The sequence below is a fragment of the Syzygium oleosum genome, unplaced genomic scaffold (genome assembly GCF_021117445.2).
Source record: "Syzygium oleosum isolate NSW1041296 unplaced genomic scaffold, Sole_v2.1 Sole_v2.16, whole genome shotgun sequence".
NCBI classification, from domain to species: domain Eukaryota; kingdom Viridiplantae; phylum Streptophyta; class Magnoliopsida; order Myrtales; family Myrtaceae; genus Syzygium; species Syzygium oleosum.
Genome location: NW_026607500.1, coordinates 8,019,430 through 8,046,527, shown reverse-complemented (window position 1 = coordinate 8,046,527; position 27,098 = coordinate 8,019,430). Strand labels below are relative to the sequence as shown.

The following is a 27,098-nucleotide window of genomic DNA, read 5'->3' as shown; positions in this document are numbered from 1 at the left end:
AGGGTCTAGACGTTGGGTACCCGGTCTAACCATCTAGGACGGCCTAATTGGATCATTGAGTACTATTTGACCGTGAAAGCGGGTGAGTCTAACCATTAGTCTGCCGAGGTCCTAAGACTACTAGTATGGGCACCAAAGAGGCGAGTTCGATATCGGGTTCGGAGTTTGGGCTTCAGGATCCCAAGACCTCCAACTGAAGGCATCTAGCGCTCGGGGGCAAGCACTTAGGGTCGAGACTACTATGAACTTGGGTCCGGTTTCAGCTGTGAGGTCTTGAGTCCAAATGATGATTAGGATGAGTATAATGTTAGAATTAGGGCCAACGAAATGTGATGGAGATCGAGGGGGATTTTAGAAAATGATTTTCAAAATTTTTATAATGTTGTCGGCACCGTAAAAGTGCCAACTTTGATGACAAATAGTTAAGTTAATAAGCAGTAGATGCCATTGGCCATTGAGACAAATAGGAAGCTCTTAAGTCTGGCCGTAATGATACAAGCAAAGTTATCGACTAAACGAGGTCAAGACTAACTGTGCGTATTAACCGAGAAATTGAACATATTGAGCATCTCCGAAAGAAGAGTAATGTTGACCAACAAATTTAATATTATATTGATTGTGAATATGGTGGATAGTCAAATGTTAGCTTTGATTGTGAGATGCCAAAAAGTCGACCAAATGGGAATAGTTCCATCTATCAATTGATAGCCAAGTTGATGTCAGTCGAGTCAAGAAACATGGACATCGACTCACGAAGTTTGGCTGAACTCAAATGAAAAAAAAGGGTAAAAAACAAAGCGGAAATAGTTGCCAATAGTGTCAATTGACAGTTGTTGTCAAGTAGTTTTTTCAGTCAAATAATTATTGAAGTCGAGTCAAGCAATTATTGCAGTCACCGATGGAATATAAAAGGCCTGCATATGGAGAGGAAGAGACACGCACGAACACCGACAGCACGAGATTTATTTCCTGTACTTTCAGGAGATTTATTTACATGACTTCCTTGTGCATCTACCCTTGCTCTTGTAGTTTGAGTTTTCATGTTGTCGACATACTGTGGTCTTGCTTTGTAGTGATTCAATAAGCTGAGTTCATGTTCCTTTGTTGGTTGTAATCGTCTGCCAATCAAGTACAACGATTGCAGTGTAACTTCGTAAATTGTTAATGCAATTTGTTATCCAATACTGTTTAGTAGACGGTAATTGTGATTAGGGGTGTGCAAAATTGATCGCCCAAATTGGGAATCGCCCGGACCGGACCAGCTAGTTTGATTCGGTTCCCATGAGTGTCGTTCCGGTTCTCAGTTCCAAGGGAAACCGGACTGAATCAGACCAAACCAAATATATATACTTTTTTTTGTAATTATATGCAATCGGCATGGGGAATACAATTCCAATTTTAGAACATATGTGTAGTCGGTATGGGAAACATAATTTGTTATCATATTGGCTCGAATTGCACGCTTGTTTTTGTAATTATGTGTAGTCGGCATGGGGAATGCAACTCTACTTTCAAACCATATGGTATCAAGTAGTGAGAAAAAAAAATGACCAGTTCTATTGGATCAGACTGGACTGGTGGTGGTCCGTTCCGATTCCCAGTTCTAGGACATATTGATCCAACCCCCAGTTCCCAATTTTGGGAATCGGTTCTCTCGGTCTGGTTTTCAATTCCACCTTGAAACCATATCGAGCTGGGAACCAATCACCCTTAATTGTGGACTATTTTTAGCGAACAAATACGAGTCAATTTTTCAAACTCTAATACAATTTTTCACTTGTCGTTAATATATATATTTTTTCTATGGAGATTTATAAAGTACCTTGCAAGTCCCGTGAACCGGTTAAGTCCGTACAATCTGATATGCCTGATATCATGAATTATAGCAGTTTACACGCAATTTGCAACATCGGATAGGGTAACTTTCAATTCCTCGAAGAAAAGACAGTCTTTTCTTATATCTTTTCGATATATAAAAGCTGACTAGGTCACAACATGAGTTTTGATCGATCTTGAAGCGAAGCCAACAAAAGAGGACGTGCACATTTGCTTCCCTTCACCGGTAGAACTTTCGAGGGGCGATGCTGCTAAAATGCGTTGACTCGTCCCTCCCGAGGAACGGCCTGTCCCAGTTCCTGCATCAGCACGGGAAATTAAACTGTTAAATATGTCTTGAATTTTATGTACTCGGTCCGGTTCATCACCCGACCCGACATATTTTTGAGCGATCCAAAAGTGGAGAAAAATTGAGATTTAGTTCGTGACGCGGAGGGTTGGGCCGATAGGCCTAACCTGGAGCAAGCGAACAAATCTCTATGGTGGACCGCCCAAGCTGGAGTAAGCGAACAAATGTCTTGGGGGGTTCGGAGGCTATGCCCCCGAGGAAATTTTTTGGGGAGCACTATTTATACTGCGGCTAGATTTTTTCATTGATAAAGAGATTTTCGTTTTGTGAGAGATTTGTGAGTCGTGAGGTTTTGTTAAGTCGTTTTTTCGACTTCTGAAAATTGTACTCTCTTTGAATATAGTGAAATCTTGTTTTGCCTTGCCCGTGGACGTAAATCACCTTGTGATCGAACCACGTAAATCCTTGTGTTATGTATTTATTTTTCCGCGGTTGTTTCCAACAACTGGTATCAGAGCCTAGTTCGATTCTAGGGTTCTTTGAGATGGCATCTTTGAAGTTTCAGATCTCATCTTTTGACGGACAGAACAACTTCGGATTATGGAGAATAAAGATGAAGGCTTTATTGAGGCGAGAGGGTACGGTTAGGGCGCTGGACGGAAAATATCCAGACGATATGACCTCGGCTGAGATTGAAGAGATGGACGAGAAGGCGCATAGCGCGATCTAGTTGTCTCTAGATGACAAAGTTTTGCGAAAAGTCGCCGATGAGGAAACAGCGGCCGGTCTCTGGAAGAAATTGGAAAGTCTCTACATGAAGATAAACGAAGACAAAAGCGGTTGAATCGAGCCGAGCTCTTTCGCTGTCGCCTTCCTTCTTCCTCGAACTTGCAGCAGTATCAGAAAACTTTTTCCCACGAAACATGCACACGTGGAAGACAACGAGATGGAAACGGCACCGCAGTGGAAACCGGTGGGGACAGCGATCCGTGCAACGGGGGGACTGAGCAGGCGGTGGATCTGAGGGCAAACGAGTCGCACGGTCCCTCCATTGACCCCCTCCCTTTTACAGCTAAAAAAGACAGTCAGCCTTTAGCTTTTAGCTTCCATCGTCGCTTATGCATTTACTCAGAAAGAGGGCATGACTCGCACGGCTTCCATGGGAGGAATTGCTTGAAGTGTAAGATGGGAGGGTTTGAACTTCAACCCATGATCGAGATCGATTCTGATAACAAGCCAATCCCATATCCGATGAGAGAATGAGTCGTGAGTTACTTCGTAGGGTAGAAACCATGCTCAGCTCTCCGGAGTGTAGAAACAGATGAAAGTCATCTTCCTGAGGGTGCAAACATAAACGAGGGTTTTATCTTTGTGATCTTGAGCTTGATCCATCGAGTTGCATGCATTGCTCCTCAGCATCACTGATACCATAGCTTGATCGACCACCTTGTATAGGATCTCACTGTGATTCAACTCATCTTCCGCCATCCCAATTGTTTTCAGAGAGTGGATGTGTTATCTTTTACATTGAGCGAGAGTTAATTGCAGAAAGAATAGAAGATTACTGTCGTGTTCATCAATTGAGTCACTGTATGATGGGCCTGAAGTTGGCCGTACCACCGACAAGATTACTGGAGGCTCGCGGGCTACTATATTCCAATCCTTTTCCTAAACGTCAGTGACGCGTAGAGTTTATGATATGATTTGGGATGCGTTCTCCATTTGATCTTTGGAGTCAAAACTCGCGCTCCATAACAAGGTTAGGAACGAGCTGAGGCCCGTCCTCTAAATAAGCGCCCCACTGCCTAATTCGAATGTAGAGTCGGAGAACTACTTATGCCGTCACAAAAGGAGCATTTGCCGCTTGTCGCCCGGCAATCCAATGTGGAGTACCCGAGGCTGACTCGAGAATCTTGGCTTTCCGACTTGTTCTAGACCAGGCGAAGATGGACCAACCATTCTTGTGATGTGTCGGGCGGCACCGGCAGGCGACCCTAAATGGTCACGCGCATTCGTTGGATGTCCGCCGCTGCTCTTATATTGACCACAATGCTCGAGCCTAATCAGCCCATTGGTTAGTAAGCGGTTTAGGCCATGGTGGATTTCGGAGAAATAAATAGAATCTTTATAAAATTATATAGTTCACAGAGGGCAGCAAGCGTTTGTAGTCCAACGGTTAGGATAATTGCCTTCCAAGCAATAGACCCGGGTTCGACTCCCGGCAAACGCACGTCGTTTTGCTTTTTGAACGTCTTCCATTTTCCCATATTATTTTTTCTTTCATTAGACTAATTTGAGCCTTGAATTTCCAAAACCATGCGAATCAACATATGTAAATCGTTGCTCATTCAAGTGGGTCTTCTTTGTATGCTCCATGTAATTCCTGCAATGAGGGCGCCTGACTTGAACCAACTCCAGCTCGATTTCATTTTTGTCGAACAACGTACATACTGGCGTTTCCCTAGTTCATGTAAGGATGTAGATATTCACAGAGGAATGTAAAATACAACACAGCTAGCTTCAAAGAGTATTCATCCTGCACAACATTGTAGCATAGTAAAACTCATTCCTGTATGATTAGGACGTGAATCGCGTGGAATTTTCTGATACGGTCTTTAATTCTCGTGGCCATCAGCGCAACCCCAGCATCCCCTGTTGCTCCTCGAGTTCTATCTCGTGCAGCGAATTGCGCAGTGAGGGAGAGAAGGTGGACCTGGTCCTGGAGGAGAGGGCGACGGTGGCCGCGCCCGAGAATGAGACCGGCACGTAGACCACGCTGGGGCGGGACTTGGGCAACTCCATCAGTGGCTCGTCTGGGTTCAGGAAGATCTGGACCACCTTTCGCATCGTCGGCCTGGACGCAGAGTTCGGGTGTAGGCAAGCAAGCCCTACTATCAGCGCCCTCTTCACTTGCTCATCCTCAAATTGGCCTTCCATTTGCCCATCCACACACTCCAAGAGTGAGCCTCCTCCGTAGAGACTCCACACATGATCCACCAAATTGTTCTCTTCCATGATCCCATTTGACCTCCTCCCGGACACCACCTCCAGGACCACCATCCCAAAGCTGTACACGTCCAACTCCGGCGTGGCCTTCCCTGAGTATGCTGCCTCTGGGGCCAGGTACCCAGGGGTGCCCGCGAGCATGGTTGTCACTGAGGAGTTGTTCTGGAGCAGCCTTGCGAGCCCAAAGTCACCCAAGTAGGCATTGTAGTTGGAGTCCAGCATGACATTGTTTGGCTTGACGTCCCGATGGACCACAGGGTTCCCGCATTCTTCGTGGAGGTAGAGTAGCGCCGAGGCCAGGCCAATCAGGATCTCGTACCGGGTCTCCCAGCTGAGGGACTGCTTGCCGATGTAGTGGTCAAGGCTACCGTTGGCCATATATGGGTAGACTAGTAGAAGTTGTTCCCCCTCGTGGCACCAACCTTGGAGCTGTACTATGTTCTTGTGCCTCATCCTCCCAATTGTGCATATCTCTGCCAGATACTCTCTTTCACCTGTTGAATTTGAGGTTGAAAAAATTGCCCTAAAGTTAATTGAGAGATCGTGAAATCGAGAACTATTTCACAGAGGATCTTTGTAAAGAAACAGACCTTGTTTCGAGGTTGCCGAGATCTTTTTCACGGCTATTTCGACCGGAGGATCTGAGATCACCCCTTTGTAAACGCTTCCAAAACCGCCGGTGCCGAGCAGGTTCTCCTTGCTGAAGTTGTGAGTGGCCTTCGCTAGCTCCTTGTAGGTGAACATTTTTGGAACGTTTGCAGCCAACCTTGATTGGTTTTCCATGTCGGCGTTCTTCTTGTTTCTCTTCCTCTGTGCTTTCTTAACGAGTAGGCAGATGCATATCACGATGAACGATAGCATCATCACGCTTGGCACAACCAGAACCAGTATGGTTTTGATCCTGTTGCCTCTCTTGAGCCGCTCCTCCTCCAAAGATATAGGAAAAGAGCTGAATGCCCAGTTAATGACCTGGTGACTTTCGGGAAGAGGACCAGTAGATCCCGAAAAGCCCACATACACGAGACTAGGGACCGTTTCCAACATTCTGATCGAATGATTGAGAACACTTATAAGCGAATTCCCAGAATACGCCACTGAGATTTGGAGTTTATGTTTATAGCCGTCATAGTCAATTCTGACTCTGATGTCCCTTCCACTTTTTAGGTCCACTCCTGTGCTGTTTAGGCTTTGGGCAGCGACTGGGCTAATAGTGCTCGTCGTGTCTATGCCTACGTGGTTCCCGTCGGGATCAAACTCGTTCATGTAGGTGTCCAGCTCCACGGCTAGTTGTCGAACAACTCCGCCTATATATTCAGTCGAAGAGAAATTGTTTTTAGATCAACAATCTACATCAAAGTCCACAGATTTCGTATTCATCTAACAAAGGATTGGGTAGAAGTACCTTGAGTGGACTCATCAAGAATCCCCATGAACGAGCCGTAACTGTTCGGTGGTGAGGAGCTATTGTCCTGCGCGAAAAGAAAAGCCATCCCGTCGCCAGAGACTGTGGAATTCGGCAATGTGGTGATCCTGACGGTGAACGTGGTGGAGATCATGGCAGGCCAAGCAACCACTGGCCGGGAATAAAGAACCCGCCCTACCTTGTTTGTCGTATTCGGGCTTGAATTACCCAGCTCCTCCAGCTCCGGTGTGATGTTCAAATACCCATCTTGCATGCTCGCCGAGCCCATGCAAATGAGCTCTTCACCGGCGCAAGAGCCGGTGAAAGAAGCGAAAAAGAAATTTGCAGGCTCAAGACTTGAAGAGGAAGCAGAAGAATAAGCTTGCAGAGAACTGAGGAAGAGCGACACCAGGATCAGAAGCAAGAACATGGTTTGGACACGAGAGACCCTGCAAACACCAGATGAGCCATTGTTGGTGCATATATAGAACGGTTCATCATAGGTTGCTTCCTAATTTGTTGTGTTGAGCGGCGACGCGAGTCAAGAGATTGTGATGCAATTGAAAGTTGCGAGTGCTGTGGACTGATGGGATGGGGAAAGAACTGAATTCTTGTTCTTGGCTGCATTCGGATTGATGGTTCTTTCTGTTAAAAATATGTCTCAAGTTTGTGCCCGAAACGAAAATCTGAATATTCCGAATTGATATTTTGCGGATGTCCGAAATCGAGCAAAAGGAAATATTGGAAATTTGCTTTCCTAACATGCAAGAGTTGGCAGCAAACAAAAGAAAAGGAAAATAGAAAGAATAAAATATTCTTTCCTAATTCCTGTAGGAGTCACGGTCAACAAAGGAAATTCCAAGCCATGCTTGGTTGACCGAGTCATCCAGATTTCCAAATCCAACTCTGAGTCGGCCACATCCTCTTCCCGACTATACATATAAAAGCGGATTGTGGGTTTCGGAGCGCAGTAGTTGATGAAGAGCGGCATGGTTCTCATGAAGTCCATGTCCAAAACGAAGAATTGATTCTTGAAGCGCCGTGTTCAATCGAGTGCTTAGTGTGGATTTTCTTCGTGGAATTACATCAAGAGTTCAAGTGTTCGATTAAATCTTGTGATAAGATTTGTGTAAAATTCCTTCGCGAGATTGAGAGATTATTTCGTGAGGAATTTGAGGCTAAACACTGCATGCGTTATTGGGTGTAATTGGTGTTTGGGAAACACTTAAAGTGTTTGAGTGATTCGAGTGTGGTTGTAATCTCCGTTGTATCGCTTGATCTATAGTGGAATTTCGTGCTGCTCTCCCCGTGGACATAGGTCACTACGACCGAACCACGTAAATCTAGTGTCCAATTTATTTTCTTATTCTGTCAATTTTATTATTCGATCGCTTGGCTTCCGAAACAATTGGTATCAAAGCTAGGCTTGCTTAAGTTGAAGCGAATCGATGGCGATAGAAGAAGGAAAAGTGAGAATCGACAGATTTGATGGGAAGGACTTTGGTTTCTGGAAGATGCAAATTGAGGATAATCTATATTAGATGAAACTGTACTTGCTCTTGTCTTGGGAGAAGCCAGAGACGATGAAGCAAGCTGATTGGGAATTGCTGGATAGACGAGCTTTGGGTGTTATTCGGCTAACGTTGTCACGTAACGTCGCGTTTAACATCGTGATGAGAAGACCACTGCGGGTTTGATGAAAGCCCTGTCGGACATGTACGAGAAGCCCTCTGCAATCAACAAAGTCTATTTGATTCGACGTCTGTTTAATTTGAAGATGAGCGAAGGTGCGTCAGTTGCTGATCATATTAATGAATTCAATGTGATCGTTAGTCAATTGAGTTCAGTTGAGATTGACTTTGAAGATGAGGTACGTGCTTTGATTCTATTATCTTCATTGCCCGATAGTTGGAATACTACTGTTACTGCTGCTAGTAATTCCTCTGGATCGACAAGTTTGACATTTGATGGTGTTCGAGATTTAATTCTGAGTGAGGACATCCGTAGAAGAGAATCTGGCGAACATGTATCTGCTGTTTTAGTAGGTGAAAATAGAGGAAGAACTGGTACACGTGTTAGCAGGAGTAGTATGAACTCGAATAGACGAAGTGAGTCTAGGACTGGTGGTGTTGTTTGTTGGAGTTGTGGCAAGAGGGGGCATTTTAGAAGGGATTGCCTTAAGCTGAAAAACGACAAGGGTAATGGAATTAGAGTTGAGTCTGCGGATGATGTTGCTGCTATAGCAGACAGTAATTCGGATAATGCTGATTATGTCTTGTCTGTCACTGATAATTCGTCGTTTGGCGAATGGATTATGGATTATGGTTGTTCTTTTCACGCTACACTAAATAGGAACTGGTTTACTACTTATCAGTGCACGGATAGTAGTAAAGTGCAGTTGGGGAACAATTCTGAATGCGATGTTATTGGTGTTGGTAATGTCAGAATCAGAATGTATGATGGTATTGTGTGGACATTGATTGGAGTAAGGCATGTTCCAGAGTTGAAGAAAAATCTGATTTCCTTGAGTGCCCTAGATTCAGCTGGGTGTCTGTATTCTTTAGAATGTGGACTTCTGAAAGTTGTTCGAGGTGCCTTGGTGATGATGAAAGGAATCAAGCATAGTGGCCTGCATGAGCTTCAAGGTGAGACAGTGATGGAATTCGCTGCGGAGACGTCGGATGCATCGGTTCGAGAGTCTGAATTGTGGCATATGCGTTTGGGGCACATTAGAGAGATAAGCCTATAGGTCTAAGTGAAAGGAATTTGTTATGTGGTTATGTAGCTAACGAACTGAATGTATGCAGGTGCTGTGATTTAGATCAACGGCGGAAAGTGCAGTTTAGTACGGTTGTTAAGGAAACCACGGATATTGCAGAATTAATTCACTTAGATGTTCGCAGGTTGTCGCGATTTCCTTCGAGGAAGAGTGCCAGATTTATGCTAACAGTTGTTGATGACTACTCGAGGAAGACGTGGGTATTTGTGCTAAGGCACAAGTTTGATGCTGTTGTTAGAATCAGACAGTTAAAAGCTTTGATCGAAAAGGAGACTGATAGAACGATCAAGCAAGTGCGGACTGACAGTAGTATGGAGTTTTGCTCGAAGATGTTAAACGAATTCTGCATGAAGGAAGGCATAGTGAAACACCGCACTAGTGCCGTTGAACCACAACAGGTTACGGAGTTGATGAGCAGAACATTACTAGAAACAGCTCATAAAATCCTCTGTAGTGCTGGTATGGCTAGGAGATTCCTGGTGGATGCGCTTAGTTCGGCGAGCTGCCTGAAAAATAGATCCCCATCAACTGCAATTGAATGTCGGACTCCCGAAAAAGTGTGGTCAGGTAACATTGCTGATTATTCTATTCTTAGAATGTTTGGTTGTCCATGTTATGTTCGAGTTAGTGATGGTAAACTCGATGGAAGGACAAGAAAGTGCATGTTCCTAGGTTATGCACAAGGTGAGCGGGGCTATAAGTTGTGGTGCCCGGAATTAAATTCACCTATTATCAGCAGAGAAGTTACATTTGACGAGTCTCCAGTACTTCTGGCTAGGACTGTTAATAGCAGTGTTCATACGGATCTAAACGGTATTCAGCTTGAGGTGGAGTTGCAATCAGAAACTCCTGAGGTAGCGGGTGCTAGCCAAATAATCGACACGGATGGTGCTTATAGCGAGGTGGAGCCTATTGAGCCAACAGTTGCTGTAACTGCTGATATTGACAAGATGCGTATTCGATCTCCTGACAGATATAGATGCAATGATGGTTTTGCTTTATCTGCAATTGAGGAAATTGTATCGGAAAATCCTTGTGGAGCAGTTAAAGGTGCATATGGAGTTAGTGTTCTGATGAGGTCCACGGCTATGGCGAAGTTCAAGCGAGGCTTGGACTTGGAAGACGTCTGTGGCGATTGAGCCCATCGGGGGCTATGGGAGAGTAGTAGCGAAATTCGGATTTCTATCAAAGCGATTGTGACTTGGCTCAAACGTTGAGCCAAGGTGGAAATTGTTAAAAATATGTCTCGAGTTTGAGCTCGAAACGAAAATCTGAATATTCCGAATTGATATTTTGCGGATGTTCGAAATCGAGCAAAAGGAAATATTGGAAATTTGCTTTCCTAACATGCAAGAGTTGGCAGCAAACAAAAGAAAAGGAAAATAGAAAGAATAAAATATTCTTTCCTAATTCCTGTAGGAGTCACGATCAACAAAGGAAATTCCAAGCCATGCTTGGTTGATCGAGTCATCCAAATTTCCAAATCCAACTCTGAGTTGGCCACATCCTCTTCCTGACCATACATATAAAAGTAGATTGTGGGTTTCGGAGCGCAATAGTTGATGAAGAGCGGCGTGGTTCTCATGAAGTCCATGTCCAGAACGAAGAATTGATTCTTGAAGCGCCGTGTTCAATCGAGTGCTTGGTGTGGATTTTCTTCGTGGAATTATATCAAGAGTTCAAGTGTTCGTAGCGATTAAATCTTGTGATAAGATTTGTGTAAAATTCCTTCGCGAGATTGAGAGATTATTTCGTGAGTAATTTGAGGCTAAACACTGCGTGCGTTATTGGGTGTAATTGGGACTTTGGAAATACTTAGAGTGTTTGAGTGACTCGAGTGTGGTTGTAATCTTCGTTGTATCGCTTGATCTATAGTGGAATTCCGTGCTGCTCTCCCCGTGGACGTAGGTCACTACGACCGAACCACGTAAATCTGGTGTCCGATTTATTTTCTTACTCTGTCAATTTTATTGTTCGATCGCTTGGCTTCCGCAACACTTTCATCCCCCAAGAATTGACTTTCACTGATTAGAAGAGATGCCATCTCTTGTCCGGTTAAGAGATGGAGATAATAGAGACAGAAAGCTATTCAATGACAAGCTGAAGAGGCCTTCGACTTAGGTCGATGCAGGTGGAGCAGAAGCCCAAAAGAACAAATTGCGGTTTTGTTATTATCCTAGTCAATGCATAATGCGTCCATGCAAGTTGGAAAATGACATGTTTCGTTGCATTGCGCAATTGACCACTTCAGCGTAATGATTACAAAGCAACTGTCGCCTGGGTCATGTGACCTCCCTGGCCTCTTGTCAACCTCATGCTGGCCAGATCTGGCCTCGCCAGCCGCCCTCGCGCAAAGAATATGAACAGTAACAACGAGGGCAAAATCAAAAATGAAAAAATTGGTGAGGGTAGTCTTGGAAGGAAAAAAAATCATTTAACCCTATAAATGGCCTCCACAAATGCTAAAAGCCAAAGTGGGTGGGGAGCTCTCTTGAGCTTTCAGCTTTATCAATGCTAGCATTTGGCCAAAGAAGTTCCCAAAGCTGAACCAAACGTCTCACTTTTTTTCCGAAGGGGTTTCGGAGGCTTAAAGATCCTTGGGAAAGTTGAACCAAACGTAACATTTGTCTCCATGGCCTCCACCGCCCTTCACCTTTTTTTGTAGCACCTCTCTCTCTCTCTCTCTCTCTCTCTCTCTCTCTCTCTCTCTCTCTCTCATGCACGACCTGGCACGACCTTCAACAATGCATGTGAGGTCGCCCCAGTGGTGACCTCGATATGAGGTCGTCATCAACCACGGACAACTTGGATATGAGGTCATGCAAATTGGGTGAGCTTGAATGGAGGTTACGGGCACCTTGACAACCGAGACATGAGGTCGCCATGCCCTTTCACGAGAGAGAGAGAGAGAGAGAGAGAGAGAGAGAGAGAGAGAGAGCGGTGGGCTTGTGCCGGACAGCAAAGCTGTGGAGATTCGGTATGACTCTGTGGTTGATAGTATTAGAGTTAGGTTGATATTTTTTTGTAAGGGAGGGTAATTTGGTTCTTCGCATAATTTGTCTGTCTTAAGATGCAGAATGGTATTTTAAAAAAGGTATAAATATACTTGGAGTCCTAAAATTTATCACGAATGTGCAGTTGAGTCTTGAAACTTTCAAAAGTGCAATTAAGTTTTAAAATTTATTAATTAGTGCAAATCAAGTGTTTTTGTTAACTCTATCCAACTTGACTAATGAAAAAAAAACTGACATTGTTTTTTATTTTTTTTATTTTCTTTGTCGAACGTGACATTAACGTCACTAAACATAAAATATAAGACTAAAATGACGTCGTTTTGGTCCAAATCTAATTCTTTTTAATCCAAAATTTAAATAAAAGGTTATTTTAAAAAAAAGACACAAAAAAGAAAAAAAAACAAGGTGAGATCCTATAGGCCCTCCTCGTGCCCGACGCCCGAACAATGCCCAACGACCCTCTGAACCACAGGCAAGGGGTAGCGACCCAAGATCTGGTGCCGTGAGCCTGAGACCTGGTGGCCGTGAGCTTGAGACCTAGTTAAGGATAATCGGGCATCATTGAGCATTTTCAAGTGATAGTGGCATGATAGTAGTGAGGGCTAGCCCTCGCCTGTTTTTTTTTTTTTTTTGTGTTCTTTTTTTAAATTTAGCCTTTATTTTTCATCTACTTTAACTCAAATTTGGGTTTAAAAAGAAAGATTTGGACCAAAACGATACCATTTAGCTCTATGTTTCATGTTTTAGTGACGTCACTGCTAGTGCTATGTAAGAAAGAGAAAATAATAATCGGCATTTTATGTTAGCTGTAGGGTGGAGTTAACAGAAGGACTTAATTGCATTAATTTAATAAGTTTCAGAACTTGATTGCATTTTTTGAAAGTTTTCGGACTTAATTGCACTTTCACAACAAGTTTTAAAACTCCTAATACACTATACCTCAAAAAAATAAACGAGAGAAAGTTGTAATAGAGTGAAAAAGTGAAAAATGAGGAGGGTATTTGAAATTTTTTTCTTTTTAATATGATATCATAGTACATGTCAAATTTCATTTTGTGCATTTCTCCTTTTCATCGTTTTCTATATAAGTTAAGTATTCCGACTATTATTTTCACTGGTGTCTCGTACTCATGTGTTTTAGACTTTAATCGTCCTTTCAATCTTTGCTTATGTGACTATTAATATATGAATAGAAGTACCACATCATTGTCTGATTACTCAAATTGCATATAGCATACTACTGGCTGGAGACACTAAAACTTACTAATAAGAACGATGTACCAAGTAATATCCAATCATCTAACAAGATTCTTTTTTATAATTCTGCGAATCAAGTCTAAAATACTAGCACATACAAAAAAAAAAGAGCCTATAATTCTAGCACTATCTATCGCGTCCCTCTCGACGGGCATGTCATGGAGATGACGGGTTTAGAGGTAATGCCGAGTTTGGGATCATTGGTCCTCAATTGATGCGGGTTCTCCCAAACCCTTACCTCGCTCGACATTGGGAAATTACGATTGAAATTGATCTATCAATGAAGTCTAATCTAAATATGAGTCGCCACTTTAGACCAAAAAACAAAATTAGGAGTCGCCATTAGCCTATAAGGCAGGCTAGGAGCCAAGTGAGGTATGGAGGATACCTCACTTCCTGAGCAATCAGAGATAAGATTAAAGACTTGGTTACACTAATTGTCTAACTAATGTCTTTTCAGTACCCTAACTTAATTGGTTTGTTACCTAAATGATTCGGGCAATCTTTGACCATATTTATTAATATATGCCACTAAATGATATCCATGCATGATTGCACAATCACAGAAAAGTAGACAATCACAATTAATGCAATAAAAGCGAAGTGTAGGACAGTAGACTCAATGAAGCACCACGCATAGAATACACATGGCCTTGTTATTATGCCCCAGGACGGCAACCCCATGAGCTAAGTTCAAATTAAGTTCAATTTCTTACCTAAAAGATTAATCTATCTAAAGCCTAAGCTATACCAAAAGTAATTAGAGGTGATCGGTTTCAAGGTGAGACTGAAATCGAAAACCGCCCACTAAGAACTGGTTCCGAAAATTTAGAACCGGGAACCGGCAGTTGATTCCATAACCCACTTGGGAACCAAACCGCCGGTCCAGTTCGGTTCGCGGGTGAGTCCATGGAACTGGTCAAAATGTCCCCAACAAATTCATGCAGTTCATATGTCCAAAGCGGAGTAGTTCACCTTCCCTTGCTGTGATTTGTTTGTGTATGCTTTTATTCCTATAGCTTTCTAGCAAGGCTGGCTTTGGAAGAAGTGTATTTGAAAGGTTGGGTTCTTTGGGTCATCCAAGGCACCTTCGGCAAAAGTCACAGAAAATGTCATTTGCCTTGCTACTCCTTCATAATATTTCTGATGGAAGATAAGAAGGTGGTGAGATGGACGTAGCCTTAGAAACTACGTTGAGGTAGGAGTTCTCCATGATTTTGAGGAATCTATACGGAGATCACAAAATGAGTGAGGTGACAGACGGAGAGAGACGAAGAGGAAACTAGGGTTTTGATATGAAAACATAAAATTTTTAAACAATTATATATATATACCGGTCGTCAGGTTTGGTTGGGGTTCCACACCTAGAACCGGGAATCGAACCAGTACTCACTAGTTCCAATAAATTTGAACTGGGAACCGCCGGTTTTGGGTGGGTCCGATTCGGCTCCGGGCAATTCCTGATTTTTTTGCACATTCGTAAGAGTAACTACTAAAACTCCTAAACTAAAAATTATGTTACCCAACTGAAACTAAACTAAATCTATTACTAAGATTTAACAACCTAATCAAGGCTTCTAGTCCTGGCCATTTTCTGATTTTCTTAATTTTCAATTTTTTTAAACTTTTTTTTTAAAAAATTATTACCCGCGTGTAGGATTAGGCATGGGCTTCACATAATTAAAAATTCAAAACCCCAATTTCCTCTAAAAATCAACCAAGCCCCTACTAGCCCGGATCCATCAAGTCAATTCAAGCCCAAAAATCACCAATCCAATTACAACTAGAACTAAGCCCAAATATATCAAACCAATTAATCCCAACAATCATCAATACCTAATTAGGCCTAAACTCCCCAAATTAGACAAGTCCAAATTTGTCAAAAAAAATGTCACTTAAGCCCCACCTACGACACCACCCATTTCCCTCTTCCTTTTGTTCTCATCTTCTTCCAAAGCTCACTTCCTACTTCTCCCAGAACTGCAACCCCTGTTCTTTTACAATAAACCTTGACCATTTATGAGCACAAAAAAGAAACGGGGTTCCACGCGTCCGAACCTTTAAACCGAGCATCGCCTACGCTCACCACCGGATTTACCTACCCCGAGACTGACGGCCATCAATACCCACCTCCATCATCGACCGCTTTGACAATTCACGCATGCACGGCATGGTCAAGACAAGCAGATAAAGGGGACGCCGTAAGCAAACCGGTGTAGATGCACATAGCGGTCGACACTCGGGCCATGAACACGGCATCATCAACTCGCCAACAAACGCCGTTGGTGACCTCGGGAGCATAGAACCCAAGAGCAAACGGATGATGCCCCCCAAAAAAAACCCTTTGAAAATCAATTAAGGTGACTTAATCCGGGCCAGTATGCTCTCGAGCTATACAGAAAAACGAAACTAACTTGCACTGGATTCTTATAGGAACGGGTTATGAACGTGGATTGAGGAAAAAGTATTGACCTTTTCAGCTCTCGAACTTACATCCAGACTCGAAAGACACCGCTCAGAAATGTTCGAGTTCAACACAACCAACTTATTCAGATCCGACGCGAGCATGAACTGAAGAAACCGAGTCTCGGCGTTTCACTCAGAAGAGGGAAAGGCAGGGGGGTTCAACATTACCTCGTCAAGGAGGAGTTCTCGGTTGCGGTTGCCGGTCAACCTTGCACGAGGCGGGTCCCAGAAGTGTCGCCGCCGGTGAGAGTGCGCGGCCAGCGATGAAGCTTCAAAACGCGTACGGCTTGCTTCGGATCTTCACAGCCCGAAAACACAGCGTTTCTTGTGATAGCTGGACTGACGATAACGACGAAACGGCGATCCTGAGACGGCGAGGATCAGTCCATGTTCGCTGTTCTTGCTCTCTTTCGACGTGGAAGCTCGTCGGTGGCCAGTGACCGCGGACTGGTGGCGACTGCTGGCTAATGGAAAGTGACCAGGATAATATTGGGGAGAATCGCCTGGGGAAAAACCGTGCTCTCCTTCTCCATCCAAGATTTTTGGAATGACAAGTGGGCCTTTCTTCCTTGTGCTGTCCTTTTCTCGTTTCCAAAAACGTCAAAGTCACGCCACTATCGAAGAAAGCTCCCTTTCTGTTTTTCCATGTGCACCCCCCCAGTAGGACGCAGGACGACCTTCGAGAATGAAAGAGACGCCTTAGTCCTCTACTCTAGGGTTTTGTACCATTGCGCCACTTACCACCATCTCAAGAAATAGACGCCCGAGCGATCATTGTGAATAGGAAGGATTTTGAACAATGGGAACGTGTCCTGCGGCATGGAAATTTTGGCCACAGAGAGAGGGACACGGTCTATGGCCGGATTGGGTCGAGTTCTATCGGGCCCGAGTAAATCCCGATGAAACTGAGTTGATCCGAGTCTTTGCAGTCTTTCGTAATTAACAAAATTTTCTCTGTCCGGGAAAATTCAGGTGTCAGCACTATCCATTTTCACAGCAAATAGCAGCGCCGACAACCTTGCGTGGAGAGCTCTTTCTTCATGTACTTGCGGTTATATTGATTTTATGGTTCCAGCTCTACCAAAATAGTAAAAGTCAACAAAACAAATGTGCTTGTGAAATGGCTCAAAAGGGTGCGTTTTCAAGTAAAAAGCAGTGTCAAAATAGTTTCACCCGAACATTAACTCGAACACCCTATCGGCCCCCCCATGAGTTACAAAACTTGTACAAATTATCTTGACCACCAGACGTATATAAGTATGATTAAATTAACGGTATAAACAATCTTGATTTTTAGCTAGGATAAGAAAAACTAACTCGGTCAATTTATTGCACGGGTGCCATCGGCTACAACGATTAACCCTACGAAGTGAGGCAAGAAATGGGAGGATTGATGTAATTGAAACTAGCATCGACGATGTTCTTGCAATCGGCGTAGCTCCTCTTCCCTGGTTCCGAAGAGTCGAGGTCGATGTGCTCCGTCACGATGTTCGTGCAACTCGTCCCTCCAGTGCACCGCAGTGTAATTGACGGCTCATTCCCTGAAGTCCCCCTCACTTTTCGATACGTCATGTTGCTTACCTTCACTATCGATGACGCCATCTGCAACCGCGGTTCAAATGAGACACTACGCGGATTACGAGTTCTGCTGTTTTAATGCATTCTATACGTAAATTTATGATTTCAGCCATACGAGCACACATCAACAGTTTAAAAGATCCCTAGTAAGCCATGCAAGCATTAACTGGAAACATAGTTTTTACCTTGCAACGGCGCTTCTGATCGACGTAATAGCCCTGGTCGATTATTATCGGGTTATGAGCATAGGAAACGGTAATATTTTCGAAATGGATCCCCCTAACATAGCCAGATCCACCCTACACGACATAAAATAAAGATGATTAATTCACTATAAAATAAATTAATGCAAACATGGATTTGGGTGAAAAAGCACAGTGTGTTATGCTTAACTTTGTTATTAATTAGTGAAAATTGATGTACACTAACCGACCTCCCATGTCATGATCCTCGCACCATTTTCAGTTGAGTTGAATACGCAATCTCGAAGATTGATTTTGGATCCACTCAACACGGTAAGAAAAAGACTTCAATAATGTCATTGGGAAAAGGGGTACCGAATTACATTTTTGCAAGGTTAAAATCATAACACTAAGGGTACGTTTGTTTGAGAGAAAGTGTTTTCCAGAAATTCGTTTTCCGAACTTTCACCCGTTTGGTTCGCCGAAAAAGATAAATCAACCGAAAATACTTTTCAGTCAAGGAAAACACTCATGTATAAGATTAGGAAAGTGAATTCCCTGATCTAAGTAGGTGAAAGTACTTTCCGAAATTACTCATCTTGAATTTGATACTATTTTCTTTTTTTCTTTTTTTATTTTCTTTTTTCTTTTCTTATACTTCATTTTCGTTGTTTGGCAATCTCCGTTTTCGATATATTCAACATGACTTGTTCATAATATTTATCCAGACTTCATAGATAGTACGCCAAACGGCCGATGGATTGAGAATTCTAGGTCGAACTGGATAAGATATGGAAGAATTTATGGGGATTTAGCATGTGGGGTAGGATGGCAAACCTAATTCCATGGGCAGGTCCACATTGAATGCCAGTGATGTTGATGAACGAGGACCCACCCTTCATGGCAATCCAATCATCGCCTGCTCACATTGTCCTTCGATCAATAGGATAGTAAAAAAGTCAACAAATTCATGGAAATTTGAGTAGCGTTTCTTTTCGGGAAGACTCGAGCAATTCTAAAAAATGACTGCTCGCATGACTCGAACAATTCTAAAAAATGACTGCTTGAATTCTAAAAAATGACTGCTCGTATGACTCGAACAATTCTAAAAAATGACTGCTCGTATGATTTGAAATAATCATTCAATAAAAAATATTTTAATTATTAACATTAATTTATGTTTAAATATTTTTATGAACGATGAACTTTTTTTGTTTATCTATTTTTGTAAGTGGTACCGGTAATAATTTTTAGGACAAAACCAATTAGTTTTCACGAAATAAACGCAGCCTAAATGTCGGTTTTTTTTTTTTTGCATAAGTTTTAGCAGTTCTGATGGTGGAGTTGTGGACTTGGATGTGGCTTGAGGCAGCAATGGCGATGCCATCGGTGTTGGGGCTGTCTTCAGGGGCGTGGATTGGAGGGCAGTGAGGTTCGCAGAAGTGCAGTTGTGAAGTCTTAGGTGGGTCTTTGGGCTGTCCAAATGGGTGAGTCCACTCAGTTCATGGTTCCCTATTTTGAGGAAGCACATTCCCTGCAAAATTTCACCCATGAAAAGACAAAAGAGTAAAAGAAAAAAAGTTAAGAAACAAAGAAAACCTTTCGGGTGCCCCGTGAGCCCAACGCGGTGCGAACTTTAATCTCGGCGGGCCCATTTAGGGAGAAACTCTTGACTAGACCCTGATTGATGGCCTCGACTGAGATCCGCATGATCAACGGTTATGATGGATCCAGTAATGCACGTCATACTGATGATAAAATACCGGACTTACATGCATCCAGTGCACTAAGTAATAGCTCGCAAGGAAATGGAAGCCTTCATCTAATTCCTTGCAACATTTTTTAGTTTCCCATTTTGGTTGGTTGGTATATATTAAGAAGGGCCTAATTCCCTAAAAAAATCCCAAACTTTAGGTCTAATTTTAATTCACCTTGAACTCTTTTTGTCTAAAAAAAAATCTAAAACTTTAGTTGTAGTTTCAAATCTGTCCCAAATTTCGTTTTATCTAAAAAAATATACCAGCTTTCAATCTATTCTCAAATCTACCCTCGTGAAACAGTTTAAACTTGACATGGCATTTTCGCATCCATAACACATCCACATGAGCAATGAGACATGGAAAATTATTTCCAAAATGAAACCGTTTTAGAATATGAAAATTAGGGATGACTAACGACAATTTTTTGACAGAGGGCTAATGAGGGTAGATTGAGGATTAGAGTAAAAATTGGTGATTTTTCTTCAGGGCAAAAAAAATTTCTGAGTAGATTTGAGACCAAACCCAAAGTTGGGGTTTTTTTTAGACAAAGAAAAGTTCGGGGCAAATTTAGACTGGACCTAAAATTTGGGATTTTCGTTTATACAAAAAAAAATTATGGCAGAATTGAAACTATATTTAAAGTTTGAGGGTTTTTTTTTTATGGAATTAGGCTCGATAAGAAGCCATGTAAATGCAATCTTTTACTTTGACAAAAAAAAAATGCAATCTTTGACATATGTGCTCCATCATAGGAGAAAATTCATTTATTGTAGACTTAAATGACAATTGGTGTCCCACTACTTTTACTTTTGATTTTTTATTTTTTGGTCAAGGTAGCAAAACAAGAAAAAAAATTTCCAGAAAAAAAAAATAAAAAGAAAATGAAAAAGAGTTGTCTGACCTTAGGGCTTTGGCAAGGGGCAAGGGGCAAGGGTGGTTGTTATGATGGAAAGGAGATGGGAGTTCTTGACTCTTCTCCACCAGATGTGACCAGGACCGTCGATGACTCCACCCCCGCTCCCAGCCACCGTCAGATTGGTGATCTCTGAAATGGAAATCCAGCTTCCAGATTCAAAGTTTTCCCATTCCTCCATCTCGGGAGGCGCCGTAATATTCCCCAAAACCTGTTTTGTATTTATTTATTTTTTATACTTTTTAGTCCCCAAAATTTGATAAATCAATAAAAACAATTAGCAGAGATTGCTGGGACTCCCAAATCAATAAACTCACATTACATATTTTGGCACTCTTTATTTCTATAATGAGCAGTATTTACCCTTTGCAAATCGAGGGAATTCGATTGATGGGGCAAGTCGAGCCTAAAATCTCTCCCGTTATTCAAGAAGTAATAAATTTTTTCACGTGAGTTTGACCGGGCTTGGACCGGCCAAAGTGGGCAAATCAAGCCCGAGAGCAATTTCGTTCATCCGAGTCGGCCCATCTTGCCTTTCGCTCCGGTCGGTTCTAAAACGGTCCACGGCTTCGCTCGTCCAACTACCCGATTTTGATTAAAAATCCTCATATTGATTAAAAAACAATTTAACTAAAATTAACTTGAAAGGCGATTGTAATTTCCCCGGTATCGAGAAATGTACTAACATGATTTGAATAAAGTAACATTTCAGAAAAGAAATTATTCGTATTCTCAAAAAAGTCAAAGTAATGGTCAAGAAATAATAATTGATTTTTTATGGCCATCTCTTGTGTCTTCTTTTCGTTTTATTTTTTTCCAATTAATTAAATTTTCCACAAGTACGTGAAAAATTGATGGCGGTGGACTTGCAAGGGCCATGAAAATGGAGGGGACAGACTAAGAATGATTTCCCGGGGTTGTCCTAGTGGCCACTATTTCCACATGAGAAAGGGAAGGTGGGTAGTTCGAATCCCCACATTCTCAGGGGCGTTAGGGGTGGGAACGTTTAGTTTCAGGTGTGGAGTTCGACTCTCACACTCTGCAAGGAGATATGGCAAAAGTTTGACAATGAATTGAGAATTAGAGTATGACTGGACAAAAAAAAAAAGGCCTTTCAATACCCACAAAAAAATATTAATGTGTCATTAATGTAATATACATAAACAAAAACCAAGAAAAAAAAGAAGTAAAATAAAGCAAATGATGTAGCTCTCATTCAGTGTGGTTTTAGGGTTTGATAGGTATTACAAAGGGAATGAGATGATAGGGATCGAACTTACAACCTCTTGCATATTGATAGGGTACGCGAGCATTAGGTCAATCCTTCAGATAATTTTAGGTAAAGAAAAAGTAGATCATACGTATGATGTTCATATTGAGTATGTTATTCCTCGGAGTAATTTGGTAACAGATTTTTGGGTTCATATTGAGACCATAATTTAGCTTGGACCCATTTTTTCTCTCAACTTATTTTGGCAAGCTTGGATATTCCTAGTCTATTTTGTTAGAAAGACATGGTGATCTCTAGATAAATACATCGCATGCAAGCACATTAAATTATTTGAAATGCTAATTAGGTCAGTCTTAGAGGATAATGCATAGATTCACCATCAGAAATTTTTTTACCTCTATAGAACTCTCGAGTATCAAAACTCAGATAATAAGATAGAGAGAGAGTTGTCGGTTTCGATAAGAATCGAGCAATCATTGCTTTTATGCACTTTGATTCGCTCTGGACTATTTCATTTCACGGACATAGAAAAAGATCGCCCAAAAGTCTCGCGATTTTAGTGTTGGCGTACCTATTCGCGAGTCTACGCTTATCATAAATAGGTAAAAGCTTAGCGATAGAAGACTAGGGTAAATTAAAACAATCAAGATTCCATGAGATTCATGCGTGCACGAGAATTGCATGAATTTTAGGGTACTTACGTCGGCATCATCGGACTGGCCATCGCCTTCGGCACCGTAATTCAACACATGGAAGACGCTGAGGTCGTCTCCGTATGCATTACGAGCTACAACCGCCCGTCGAGGCTACACATAAAATCACCATGCTAGCCAAAAATCCCTGCCAAAATCAGAAATTTCCGTTTAGCAAAATGCAATAAAAGCGGAGTCTGGTGAAGATGGGGTTGAGGATAGAGAGAGGAGACTAAAACTGTGTCTCGCCGTTGTCGTAATCGAGGAGAAAACAAGAGATTTTTAGATGCTTCCTAACGTACAGACAAGACGGGTCCGAAGCCGGAGTACACGCCCTTTCTCTTCCTTCTTCCTCTGTAGATTATAATTGGGGGACTTGTCTCAGTATGTAAACAGGAGAATGAACCATGGAAGGCAAAATTTACAACTTCCCAAAAGGTAATATGATCTAACAGCAATTCTAACTTGGCTTGTCGGGCCTTTTTCCTTTAAACTTTTTTTGTGTCACTTTTTATTATTTCGTGGCATGCCTAAAAGTTAAATCATATTTTCAGAAATTTTTAATAAATTTTCCTTTTTCTAAGTCTGTTCTTGATGAAACGATACATCAATGAGAAGTTTATCTAATAGCATAGTTGTCGTTCCAAAGAAGACCTTCATTTACCGATCCACTCGTTGTAGGACTTAATGCAATACTTTATGGCATCATGGTTCCGGAGGATCCAGTTACAGGAGAATTATCGATCTACTTAAAAATCAAATGTCGAAGGATCAAATCCAATATAGTGTGATTGTCTGAAAATTTCATTATTCACATCGGATACGTGCCTCGGTATCCGATGTAAGCCTAGTCCAAAAGAGCTACGGCTTTTAGAGTTTGAACAAGATTTTGTGCTTAACCTTTGTAGTTAGCTCATTTTTGCTCGTAAATCCAAGAAGCAAAAACAATATAGAGTCAATGCAGTTGACTCAATGACTCAGAGAAAGAATAGTATTTATTGGTGCTAATAAATGCTTTTACCATTATGGAATAAGAGTGGATGGGGATAGTTTTTACCACAGTCGATCGCATTATGTGAATATCCCACTCACAATCTGATGTGCTTCCATCTAGGACATAAACTATTTATGAAAAAAATATCAAGATGCATCATGGTACATAAAGTTTTTGGTATATTCCTAGATATTATTCTAACGTATACATGCTCTGTGTAAAAGGATGAACTTTTTTTGTTTATCTATTTTTGTAAGTGGTACCGGTGATAATTTTTAGGACAGCCATTTATTTTTCACGAAATAAACGTAGCCCAAATGTTGGTTTTTCTTTTTTTGCATAAGTTTTAGCATTTCTGATGGTGGAGTTGTGGACTTGGATGTGGCTTGAGGCAGCAATGGCGATGCCATCGGTGTTGGGGCTGTCTTGAGGGCCGTGGATTTGGAGGGCAGGGAGGTTCGCAGAAGTGCAGTTGTGAAGTCTTATGTGGGTCTTTGGGCTGTCCAAAAGGGTGAGTCCCACTCAGTTCAAGGTTCTCTATTTTGAGGAAGGTCATTCCCTGCAAAATTTCACCCATGAAAAAACTAAAGAGTAAAAAAAAAAAAAGGAAAGAAAGGAAGAAAACCTTTCGGGTGCACCGGGTGCCTCATGAGCCCAATGCGGTGCGAATTTTAATCTCAGCAGGCCCATTTAGGGAGAAACTCTTGACTGGATCCAGATTGATAGCCCCGACTAAGATCCGCATGATTAACGGTTATAATGGATCCGATAATGCACGTCATATTGATGATAGAACACCAGACTTACATGCATCCAGCGCACTAAGTAATAGCTTGCAAGGAAATGGAAGTCTTCAGCTAATTCCTTGCAACATTTTTTAGTTTCCCATTTTGTTTGTTTGGTATATATTAAGAAGGGCCTAATTCCCTAAAAAAATCCCAAACTTTAGGTCTAATTTCAATTCTACCTTGAACTCTTTTTGTCTAAAAAAAACCTAAAACTTTAGTTCTAGTTTCAAATCTATCCCAAATTTCTCTTTTGTCTAAAAAAATATACCAGCTTTCAATCTATTCTCAAATCTATCCTTGTGATCTAGTTTAAACTTGACATGGCATTTCCACGTCCATAACACATCCACATGAGCAATGAGACATGGAAAATTATTTCCAAAATGAAACCGTTCTACGATATGAAAATTAGGGATGATTAACAACAATTTTTGGACATAGGGCTAATGAGGGCAGATTGAGGATTAGAGTAAAAATTGGTGAATTTTATCTAGGGCAAAAAAAATTTCTAAGTAGATTTGAGACCAAACCTAAAGTTGGGGTTTTTTTTAAGCAAAGAAAAGTTCGGGGCAAATTTAGACTGGACCTAAAATTTGGAATTTTCGTTTATACAAAAAAAAATTATGGCAGAATTGAAACTATATTTAAAGTTTGAGGGTTTTTTCTTTATGGAATTAGGCTTGATAAGAAGCCATGTGAATGCAATCTTTTACTTTAACAAAAAAAAAGTGCAATCTTTTACATATGTGCTCCATCATAGGAGAAAATTCATTTATTGTAGACTTAAATGACAATTGGTGTCCCACTACTTTTACTTTTTATTTTTTATTTTTTGGTCAAGGTCGCAAAAGAAGAAAAATGTTTTCCAGAAAAAAAATGAAAAGAAAATGAAAAAGAGTTGTCTGACCTTAGGGCTTTGGCCAGGGTGGTTGTTATGATGGGAAAGGAGATGGGACTTCTTCACTGTGCTCCACCAGATGTGACCACGACCGCCGTCGATGACTCCGCTTCCGCTCCAAGCCACCGTCAGATTGGTGATATTCACAATTTTGCCATTCCTCTATTTCTGTAGGCGCTGTAATATCCCCCAAAACCTGTTTTGTATTTATTTATTTTTTATACTTTTTAGTCCCCAAAATTTGATAAATCAATAAAAACAATTAGCAAAGATTGCTGGGACTCGCAAATCAATAAGCTCATATTACATATTTTGGCACTCTTTATTTTTATAATGAGCAGTCTTTACCCTTTGCAAATCGTGGGGACTCGATCGATGGGCAAGTCGAGCCTAAAATCTCTCCCGTTATTCAAGAAGTAATAATTTTTTTCAGGTGAGTTTGACCGGGCTTGGGCTGGCCAAGGTGGGCAAATCAAGCCCGAGAACAATTTCGCTCGTCCGAGTCGGCCCATCTTGCCTTTCGCTCTGGTCGGTTCTTAAACGGTCCACAGCTCTGCCCATCCAACTACCCGATTTTGATTAAAAATCCTCATATTGATTAAAAAACAATTCAACTGAAATTAACTTGAAAGGCGATTGTAATTTCCCCGGTATCGAGAAATGTACTGAGATGATTTGAATAAAGTAACATTTCAGAAAAGAAATTATTCGTATTCTCGAAAAAGTTAAAGTAATGGTCAAGAAATAACAATTGATTTTTTATGGCCATCTCGTGTCTTCTTTTCGTTTTATTTTTTTTCCAATTAATTAAATTTTCCACAAGTGCCTGAAAATTGATGGCGGTGGACTTGCAAGGGCCATGAAAATGGAGGGGACGGACTAAGAATGATTTCCCAGTAGGAACAACGAGTGTTGGAGTTTGTCCTGCTGCGTCACCTTTACACGGTGTTTCCCACGTTTTCAAGAAGGCCTTTCAATAACCATCGGGATTGCCCCAGTGGCCATTCTTTCCACATGAGAAGGAAAACCTTTTCGAGGGGATTAAGGGTGGGGATGTTTAGTTTCAGATGTGGGGTTCGACTCCTACACTCTACAATGAGGCATGACAAAAGTCTGAAAGTAAGTTAAGAGTCAGAGTAAGACAAGATAAAAAAAAAGGCCCTTCAATACCCACAAAAAAATATTAATGCGTCATGAATGTAATATAAATAAACAAAAACCCAGAAAAAAAGGAAGAAAAATAAAGCAAATGATGTAGCTCTCATTCAGTGTGGTTTTAGGGTTTGATAGGTATTACAAAGGGAATGAAATGATAGGGATTGAACTTACGACCTCTTGCATATTGATAGGGTACGCAAGTATTAGGTCAATACGTTGGATAATTTTAGGTAAAGAAAAAGTGGATTGTACGTATGATGTTCATATTGAGTATGTTATTCCTCGGAGTAATTTGGTAACAGATTTTCGGGTTCATATTGAGACCATAATTTAGCTTGGACCCATTTTTTCTCTCAACTTCTTTTGGCAAGCTCAGATATTCCTAGTCTATTTTGTTAGAAAAACATGGCGCCGATCTCTAGATAAATACATCGCATGCAAGCACATTAAGTTATCTAAAATGCTAATTAGGTCAGTCTTAGAGGATAATGCATAGATTCACCATCAGAAATTTTTTTACCTCTATAGAACTCTCGAGTATCAAAACTCATATAATAAGATAGAGAGAGAGAGTTGTCGGTTTCGATAAGAATCGAGCAATCATCGCTCCGAACGTACAGACAAGACGGGTCCAAAGTCGGAGGACACGCCCTTTCTCTTCGTTCTTCCTCTGTAGATTATAATTGGGGGACTTGTCTCAGGATGTAAACCGGAGAATGAACCATGGAAGGCAAGATTTACAACTTCCCAAAAGGTAATATGATCTGACAGCAATTCTAAGTTGACTTGTCGGGCCTTTTCCTTTAAACTTTCGTTGGTCACTTTTTATTTTTTCGTGGCATGCCTAAAAGTTAA

At 41.5% G+C, this 27,098-nt stretch overlaps 2 protein-coding genes and 1 non-coding gene across 3 annotated transcripts in view; 1 reads left to right on the top strand and 2 right to left on the bottom strand.

Annotated features, from left to right (window-relative positions):
• The first annotated feature begins 4,283 nt into the window (after positions 1-4,283).
• TRNAG-UCC (transfer RNA glycine (anticodon UCC)) lies at positions 4,284-4,355 on the top strand. Its single transcript has one exon. It is a non-coding gene; the product is annotated as a tRNA-Gly (tRNA).
• Positions 4,356-4,528: 173 nt separating this feature from the next.
• On the bottom strand, positions 4,529-16,574 carry LOC115686193 (L-type lectin-domain containing receptor kinase IX.1-like). The gene is made up of 4 exons (XM_056318647.1): positions 16,218-16,574; positions 6,534-6,982; positions 5,722-6,435; positions 4,529-5,625 (listed from the first exon to the last, which is right to left on the bottom strand). The coding sequence occupies exons 2-4, from the start codon at positions 6,961-6,963 to the stop codon at positions 4,757-4,759; spliced, it is 2,013 nt and encodes a 670-aa protein (XP_056174622.1). The 5' UTR covers positions 6,964-6,982; positions 16,218-16,574; the 3' UTR covers positions 4,529-4,756.
• A 786-nt stretch (positions 16,575-17,360) lies between these two features.
• LOC115686207 (probable polygalacturonase At3g15720) overlaps positions 17,361-27,098 on the bottom strand; it is a 48,048-nt gene continuing 38,310 nt past the window's right edge. Inside the window, exon 7 of the mRNA XM_056318909.1 lies at positions 17,361-17,411. The gene's annotated coding sequence lies outside the window, so the exon portion shown is untranslated. The remainder of the gene's footprint in view (positions 17,412-27,098) is intronic.